At 29.2% G+C, this 10,326-nt stretch overlaps 1 protein-coding gene across 1 annotated transcript; it reads left to right on the top strand.

Annotated features, from left to right (window-relative positions):
* The first annotated feature begins 1,481 nt into the window (after positions 1 to 1,481).
* Positions 1,482 to 2,372, top strand: LOC103488561 (fasciclin-like arabinogalactan protein 14). Its single transcript, XM_008447358.3, has one exon. The coding sequence runs from the start codon at positions 1,482 to 1,484 to the stop codon at positions 2,370 to 2,372; it is 891 nt and encodes a 296-aa protein (XP_008445580.1).
* Positions 2,373 to 10,326: the final 7,954 nt, after the last annotated feature.

A 10,326-nucleotide genomic window follows, 5' to 3' on the forward strand; every position in this document is an offset into this window, starting at 1 on the left:
CTTTTTATGAAAATTATTTTAGATAAAAGCAACCATGTACTCATGTTTTCTCGACAAATTTATTTGATTTGCTATATACTCAAAGCGTTTCTATTAAAATATCAAATTAGTATAAAAAAAACTTTTAAATGCAATGAATGATTTGTAGAGTGATTGTTAGGGTTAAGTTATCCTGATACTCGTGTGAGTTGTTCATTGAAGATAGTCGTTAAAGATGTAATAGAGTTGGTTAACGGAAGTAATCGTTAGAGTAGATTATCAAGGAATGAAGCCATTAGAAATATTGGAGAAACTATAAGTTAGTTATTTAAACACAAATCACTAAGTTTAAATAATATTATTGTAGTTAAACAAACCATACATTACCTTAACACACGTTTCAAAGATTGAGTGGGCTATTACAATTTATTGTTCTTAATCTTACCTCACTACATCTTAACACATGCCCCAAAATGTTGAGTGGGCTATTACAATTTGCTCAACCCATTTAGATTTGGTGTCCTAAATACCTTCCTAATTCTTAAACTTTAGTTTGTATTGAATTTTGAACCTTCAAATTTGTAACGATAGATTATAAGTTATAAATTTAATATTTATATTTTATAATTTGTAACTATATAATATATTGACTTTGTGCATAACTTGTCTTTTCTTTAAAATAAAATTATGATTCAATATGGTGAAGGTTCAATCTAAGTGAAATATATAGGATTTATCATAAAAACACTATCATGATCACTGTTCTAAAGGATCAAAATCAATCAATGATCCAAATAACATTCGACTTTGTTTTAGTTTATATATTTTTAAGGTTTTTTTTTTTAATATAAAAAATATTGATAAACTATCTACGTTTTATAAAATTTTGGTTTTTTGAAGTGTAAGTATTTTTTCAAATATTTTATTTTCAACAATTTTCCTAATTTTAACCGTGTTTATTATAATTTACCATAAATGGTAATATTTTGTTATATTTATAAACGTCTTTTAGAACATCGTGGATGGATAGTTTTCTTTCTGTTAAATATAGCTACCATTAGGTTGGTTTTCCGGTAAAAAGAGAAGAAGAAAAAGAACTATGAAACCCACCAAACGATTAAGACGGCAAAATGCAATAGGAAAACAGTGTTGTAATTCTCATTTTCTTTCCAGATGGGTTCCATGAAAAAGTGATTCAAACCAAAAAAAAAAAAAAAAAACACTGAAAATAGTGAAAATTAAACACATACCTTTTTCCATACAACAACTCCTTTTGAATTGGTATTTGTTATCTTGAGAAATTCACTCCCGACCGATACTTCTTTTGATTTTCTTCCTATAAATTCCTTCCCTTCCATCTACAAGAAAAAAAGGCAAAAGAAGAGGTTTCATTAGAGTTTTCCTTTTTCTTTTCTTTTTTGGTTAAAACCCAAAAAAAGAAAAAAAAGAAGAAAAAAAATAAAGAAAAAAGAGAATTTAATTAAAGTCACCAATAAATAATTATGAAGAACAAAACCCCTAACCCCTCTTCTTCTGTCCTCTCTTTCACCATATTTCTTCTATTCTTCTTCTTCTTCTCCACCTCCTCTGTTTCAGCCTTCAACATCACCAGACTCCTCAATCGATTCCCTGAGTTTGGAGCTTTCAATGATTTACTCACTAAAACCCGTCTCTTTGAACAAATCAACACTCGTCAAACCATCACCGTTCTCGCTCTTAACAACGCCACCGTCGGTGCCATTTCCGGAAATTCTCTCGATGTCATTAAACAGATTCTCAGTGCTCATGTTATTCTTGATTATTACGATGTTGCAAAGATGAGGAAACTTTCAGCTGATAAAGCTACTGTTCTTACCACTATGTTTCAATCCACCGGCGACGCTGAGAATCAACAAGGCTTTTTGAAAGTTGTGCTTAATAAAAGAGGTGAAGTCGAATTCGGATCTGCTTCTAAAAAGGCTCCGCTTAGTGCTAAACTTGTGAAACCTGTTGCTTCTCAGCCTTACAATATCTCTGTCTTGCAAATTAGTGCTCCCATTGTGATTCCCGGCATTGGTGTTTACAATCTGCCCCCACCGGCTCCTGAAGCCCCGTTGGTGGCGCCGGTTGAGGCTCCGGCTCCTGAGGCTGATGCTCCTGGACCGGCGGAGGATGAAGCGGATTCTCCGTCTGATGCTCCTTCACCGGCTTCAAAGGCACCGGCTCCGTCTGCGGATGCGCCTGATGCTCCGGTGAGTTCTCCTCCAAAGGAATCTGATTTGGAGGATGCAGATGCACCGGGACCGTCCGATGATGCCTCCGACGATTCGACTTCGGAGGGTACACGGGGGAAGATCGGCGGCGCCGGAGCTATGGTGGCGGGATTGGTGTGTCTTTGGTTGGTTAAATTCTAAATTATATAAAAAAAAAAGTGTAACGAATAGAAAAGATGAGAAGATTAAGATATTAGGGATCTGAAGAATTCGGTAGGATTGTTTTATTAAGATATGAAATGTTGAGAAACCTATCGAATAAACATAAAGTTTCTACATGAAAATGGAATGAGGAAAAAAATGAAATCCAATAATTTATTTATTATAATATCATTATTTACTGTGTGCATAAATTAATTATTTCCTAATCTAACACAAAATTAGAACACATAATAAACCCTAATCCACTCTATTAATCTAGTTTTTATGAGTGATTGAAATCCTTAGAAAAGGCATTAAAAAACATAAAGATTTTTTTCTTTTCTTTCAAAACAGTAAGCCAAGTAATAATATCCCTTCCTCAACTTAGATAGTTAAAATGAAAATAGATGGTTGCATTAATGACCAGGAAAAAAAGAGAGGAAAAAATCCAAAGTAAAAGCATATAGCACTAAAATTGGTTAGACTAGAAAAACTCATATACCCAATCCTCCATTTTGCACACTCTTCTTCTTGGTTTTATTGAATTGAAAGTTATCTAATCATTTGCTATTCACGATAACGACTATCAGTTTTTCAACTTCTAAAATGTCCTATCAATTGTCATCGTTATAACTAATGGAAACACGTGCACTAAAAGAAAATTTTGGGAATTTGTTATAATTTCCCAAATGAAAAAAATGGACCTAATTTGAGGTTGTTTTATAGTTAGCTTTTTAGGCGTACCGTGAAAGGCCCATAGACAAATGTATGGGCTTAGAATGATGCGATTTACCCAATAGAAAGATTAGTGCGGGCTTCTTCGACTTCGAATCATCGAATCCTGTAAAGGTAAATATTGAACAAAGAATGATTCACACTAACACATACTTTTATGATAATTTTTACTATTTACAAACACTATCAAATTTCAACGTTTTTACAATTTATATTATCCATTCAGGATACATATTTATATCTCCAATCTAGAGTAAAAATGTCATCATGCATGCTTCATAAATTAAAGGAATTAATATCTATTAACCCCAAAATTTTCGAATATTTTATAAACAATTATTCTTTTGAAATAAATAAAATAAAGAAAACCTCAACTCTAAGGAATAACTTATAATAATCTCTAACAAATAATGATTTTCAAATGTAAGTACCGACGACGACTCAAAACTTTCTAAAATGTTTAAGTAGGGGTAAAAACAGTATTTATAAACACTTGTAAGTCAATCCAAAACAAACGGTTAATTTTCACCACATATGTTGAACTAACGAAACAATATATGTATACGTACTACTACTATAGAAAATAAATACTTAGAACTAATATTAATTTTAATTCCTTGGCTTTTACCTAATTAGATATAATATATAACTTCTTTAATACAACAATTGAGAAATGTGGATTGAACCTCCAATTTTTAAAAATAAAGATTATGATAATTATTATTGAACTAAGTTTACTTTAACGACGAGTAGAACTTAAAAGTAAACGAGTAAGATATAAATACTCAACTATCAACCCATTTGACCATTTCAACCAACTAAGTGTTGGTTTATTATATGAACATAGTAACAACAAACTATCACCCAGAAATAAATAGGTATATTAATTGCATCATCGTTTGATAAATCATTAATGAAGAATCTATAGAATAACGATAGGTTTTAACTTTTCTTTAATATATATAAATTATAGAAGCATGCAAGGATATCAAGAGTATTAAAAAGATTATCAATTAAAATTGACAGTGACAAAAAATAAAAATATATATGTATGTATACGTAGAAGGTACATGAATCACATTTAAATTAAGCTAGGTAATATTGAATAATATCTCAATCACAAAGACATTCTAAATGTGAATTTTTTTCTTTTTTATCAAATAAGTATTTAAGATTGACAAAAGAATTGAGAGAATATGACGTTAATTAAATAATGAAAAAACAAAGAAAAAGTTGTATATTTGGGTTTTGATGTTTTATTCGTTTAAAAAGGAGGATATGGTATAATGCACTCATGAACTCTTATTATAAATAATTAGAAATATGTATGTTTGGTAGTAATTAGATATAATACTTTAGTTAAATGTGAAAACTAAAATAATGCAAAGAATTAATATGAAAAACTAAGGTATTAAATATTCTCTACTAGGCTAAAACTAAGTACATTATAAAATTAAAAAGATGCATATGGGAGTACATATACCTTGCCAACTCTCATATTTGAATTCTTTCCTTTTAGCCTTTAGGAATCACTTCCTTAAGGTTGCTTAATCAATGCTATTAATTAACTAATGAAAATGGCGAACATATCCCTTAATTCATGTATATATTTAAACTAATTGATCTTTTTCCCTATGGAGTACATATCCCATGGCTAAAAGGACGAATCAATGAAACCTCCACTTGCCTGGCCGCAACCTACGTAGAGATTAATATTTTTGGTTCTTTCTCCTTTTCAAAAATGCTCACGACATTTTTGGATTCTTTTTGCATTATAAATAGTTTATGAGTTTATATAGCGATAATGCTAGAGAAAACCATACATTATGGTTGTCATGCATTTTCATAAAATACTCTATCGATCTATTTAGTAAATGAGAATCCTATTTGATTCGTTATATATATTATATGTATATGTATATAAATAAAGAGAGAGATGAAGCCGAAGTTTGGAGTGGAAATTTTTTTTTTAAAAAAAGTATATAGATAATATAATAGTGAATAATCCTTGGCTAGGGCTAGGGTTAATCATCTTTATCTCATATGACAAGAATTTTAAATTATTTATGGCTGAAGATGCAATAAAAAAGTGAACTTCAATCATCTTAAATCATGATATTCAGCCTCTATTAAATACATGGTGTACTTTTAGAGGAAAATAAGTAAAAGTCTTAATAGAATAATTTTCTTTTGAGATTTGGCCGTTAAGTAGTTTAAGAAGTCTAAAATAGAGAAAATATAGTGAATTTATAGCTATAGTATCTTAAATATTATTAAGGAATTGTTTCAAGTGCCTATTATCTTAATCTTAACATGTATCAAGCAAGGCCAAAATTTTTAAAATAAAAGGGAAATTGATAATACCTGAAAAAAAGTAGATTGAATAATAAAAGACCACTAGACTTGTGATTATATCAAGGGTAAGACATGTAAAGAAGGGTGAGATGTGTTTGAGACACCTCTCGACCCAACGTTTTTCCAATTATTTATTTCTAAAGAAATTTTTTTTTGATTATAAACCTGTAGATAACATAGTCTTAATTAGTTTAAATGTAATTCATGCTTAATTAATTTCTTACTCAAATCTAAAGTGATAACTAACAAAAATTTGACAATAAAATATTATCTTACATTGAAAAAAAAATATGTCAAAAATAAAATACTTGACAAAATATTCACAGTTGTCAAATATTTACAATTTATAGAAAAACACAAAGTATAATGTATTTTATGTCGTGTAAATAGTTTGTCAATTTTTTTATTTTAAAAAGAAATCTTAAAAAAACTAAAAAATATAATTATTTTCGATAAACCTTTCTGATTAAACACTATCAGTTATATAGGATTTTTATTTCATGAGTGGTATAAAAAGTCCCCTCAGATTTTTTAAACCTTGATCAATTATATCATTTGATCACATTTAAATAGAAAAGATCATATAGAAAAATCACATATACTCCAAGAGGGCCAGAGTAGATCAACAAAAAAATGGAAAAAAAAAGTGTAAATTCTTATCATGTTATATAAAAAAGGAGGTGATATATATTATCCATACTAATCAATTAAGCACAATTATATTAATCTCACACCGAAAATTATTCAATTCAATCGACAAAATTAATGAGTTTATCTTAACCCTATCATTTCTTTTTCTAAACCTATATACGTTTATCAAATTAAAATATTAGTCGATAAGATGTATAATTAAAATGTGTGTGTGTGTGTATATATATATATATACATAAAAGAAAGTACCTTAGAAGATTCCATTTTCATCCCAGATGAAATAGCACGACCTTTGCCAATTGCCATATTAACTACGAAACATTATCTAACACAAAAATTAATTAAAGTAAGTTAGCAATAATAACTAAACTTTATGAACTTAACGTGTGGCTTCAAAAAGTATTGGATGTAATAATAAATGTAAAGAGGATTAAATTTTGTTGAAAACGATAAGTGTAAAGAAAGAAATATTAAATATACATTATCCTTGTTAGCTGAGGTCCACGTTTTTTTTTTTCAGCTAATCAGTTGAATTGTACAATTTGTCACTTTAATCTGTATATACATGCAATAAAGTTTTTCCATTCCAACAAAAATAAAATATGTAAATATATTTTTGGAATTTACAGTAAAAAATGTTATATAGATAACAGTTTTCTAAAAAAATCACCAATAAATTAATAATTTATTGTAAGCAAACGCTAAAATTAAACAAACATCACAAATACAAGAACCAAAACCATATTTTAATGATTTTTTTTTATTATAAATAACTAGATCGACTATCAAGAATGGTTATAGTCTAACTAGAAAATAAGCATTTATCTATCTTTACTTATCTCACCTAATTATCCAACCATATTTTATTACAGTCATATTTTAACCTTTTTGGTACTCATAAACAAACACAAAGATTTATAAATATAGGTACATCTTAAAACGATACGTCGGCAAGCATAGTCAAAGTGGCCAATGAGCCTTTACTATAAAGCAATTAGGGTTCACCCCACAAGGAAACAATAGGTCTACAAACATAAAGAGATTTTTTTTCCCGTTACCTTTGTAATGTTTCGTAATCGGGCCATATTTTTCATTTATCCTGAGCTTTTCTAGCAATACCATCACTGCATACGTATATGAGAGTGTGACACTTTCCAGGTAGTGGAGGCTACCAATTACCAAACTACTTTTGTTTAATTTCAACAATTTCAGGATGAACAATTATTCTTCTGTTTATATAAAAAATATAATTGAAAGGGTAAAAGTTAGGTTATACCCAAGTTGGCTCTATAAAGTTTGTGGTGTATTATTCAATTAAATTTTGCCTATTAAATACTTGTAATGTGTTATCTAGATTTATATATTAAGATGAAATGCCAATGTAATAGATTCTGGTGAGCTAGAAGGATTTTTATAATTAAATAAATAATAATGGTTTGTGGCTTTTTTGTCCTCTAAAATTCGAACACCCTTGTGAAATGGGAAAGTAAATCCTAGGCCTTGGCCTAATTCCTACTATGTTTACCTATGAAGTTTTGATAAATAAAAATTTTGATGTCAACGAAAATCTAACTTTTATCTTACATATATTTGGAAGCCCAACTTTATTCTTCTTTCCAAATTTACGGAAAGATGTTAATAGTTGGTTTTGATCCTTACATTTTTAAACGCTAAATTCTAATCTCTATTCCACTATTTCCTTTGATTATAATAATTTTAGGTGTGTTTTTTTAGGAAAACAAACCCTTGAATAGTAATTAATATTAGTTTTCTTTTCGATACCATTCTAAGAAACTTCATACCAATAGATATAGTTATCAATCACTTGTAAATCCATTGACAATCACTTCGGATTCATTTTCGAATTCTAACAATCTTTGGTTAACATAGTTAAGTTAGAAGCGTGGTTCTGATACCATTTGTTAGAACAACGGATCCTCCAGATATCTATACGATGATAGTATGTTATTGTTCACTTTGTATATACATGCATTCTGCTTTTGGTATCATCCTTTAATTTTATTAATTCCACTTCTTTGTTTGTTCCAACAAGTAATTGAATCTTATCATATGTTTCATATATATATGACTTGTACAGTCAACATCCCTTTTATAAAATATCGATATACACATCCTATATATTCTAACAGCTTGTTTATGTTAATAACCAACTATCCTAGGGGCTGCTGGAAACATTTTTCTGTAACGTTAAAAACAAATGACCGACCACAACACCCCAAAAATTGTTCACAAAAGTCGATCTTACATTTAAAAACAAATAAATAAACAAAGAAAAACAACTTTTTTCAAAAGTTGGATATAAAACTTCTATACCTTGGCAAAAATATTTAAGCCAAGTACTTTTGATTTCACTTCAAAATATTCTCATCCTCACCTTTCATTATGATGATAATAATAGTAATAATATTTTATATCTATATTTGGCATAGGATCAAGAATGTAAGCCTACCTAATTGAGTAACATATGCATCTACAATATTACAACAATATCTCAATAGTATGCACTCATTTTTTACCTCTTCACCATTTACATCAAAACTCTAAATCCTAAATTATTGTTGTACATGTTATGATTGAACAATTTAGTGAGATGCATGAAAATAAGGGTTACTTATATGTATTTAAGTATATTTGTATTTAATTTTGAAGGTGAAGATTTGGGAGTGGATAATGAGATAAAAAGGAAATGGTAGTAATAAAATGGAATATGTGGGATATTACCTCAGACGGCAGGGGTAAAGAGGAACACGAAGCAACAAAAAGGGTTCGTAGTTTGAAGGTTGGATGGTTAAAGGCATGCATACACTTGCTCCTTTTTTGGACTTCAGCTCTTTGTAGGGGACACCCTTTTTATCTAATCTCGACAATATCAGGACCACAATATATCATCACCATCTCTTCGGATCTCCTTTCTTGCTTTCATTAGAAAGGAAAAAAAAGTGATTTACAATTTTAGTCGACATAATATTTACAAAAAATAATATTTACAAAAACAATTATACAAAATCGACAGATAAAGAATACAACAAACATAAAAGAAGATCAATACACATACAGATATTACAATGATTTGTGATAACACTCTATTCTAATTACAGAGAAATAAAATAACTAGAGATAATGTTTTTTTCATAATAAAAATGGTGTTAGACTAGAGTTAAGAGTTTATATAATCCACATCTCTAAATCTTAATCATGAATAACCACAAGCAACTAAACATCTTTCGTGCTTGGTAGCTAGCATTAAATAATAAATTCAAATCATTTCAACTATATATAAAACGTAAAAGTAGAGACGTAGATTTGATAAATTAATAAAGTTAGTGTATTTAAATATACAATACGTGAAAGTTTGTCCTCGGTAATATGATTCAAGTAGAGCTTATGTTGGAAACGCAATGGAAATTTCACAGTCCTTAAATAAAGGTGATGATTTTGAATATGAAGAACGATAATATCTTCAACAGTATGAACTTTTTTGGAATGAAATTAAAAGTAAAGTAATGAAAATGTAACCTATGTATATAGACTTACATGGTTTACTAAAAATATGTATAAGGTTAAAAAGTTTATATAACGGACTAACAAATTTAATTCCAACACATACTTAAATCATGCAAAATGCTGGAATTGATGTGTAGACACCTGCACACGTGGAGATGTCCTAGGTGGAGGACCATGCAGCCCACGTGATTGCAGGTGGGTGAATGCTCGATCTAATTCTCTACTCTCAATATATTAAGTATTGAGAGAAGCTGTAAAAGAGAAAAGGTATATTCATACGATGTGCATCTAATATGTGGTCCTAATGAATAAAAGGTAAATTAATTATCAAAAATGAAAATTCCAGCTCACTATGGTAAAGTCTGGTATTGCCTAGAACATAGGAAGGTTGTGGATAAAGAGGTGAACAAGAGGAGAATATCTTCGTTGGATATGAAATTTTGGATGATAAACTAAAATCTCGCATTAGCTAAAAGAGGAAAGATTCATGAGTTTAAAATTGGTAAGAGTACTTCCAATACAGAATCTTCTAAATAACTTGTCGAAATATCATGTTAAACTACCGATTAGTCTAAAAGTTTAAGATTTTAAGCTAATAAGGTAAAATTAAATTTAATATCATATAACAAACCAAGACTACCAACATCCATGGGAAAGATATAATGATATCTTCTCGATGTGACGTAGT

This window comes from Cucumis melo, chromosome 3 (assembly GCF_025177605.1).
Source record: "Cucumis melo cultivar AY chromosome 3, USDA_Cmelo_AY_1.0, whole genome shotgun sequence".
Taxonomy (NCBI): Eukaryota; Viridiplantae; Streptophyta; class Magnoliopsida; order Cucurbitales; family Cucurbitaceae; genus Cucumis; species Cucumis melo.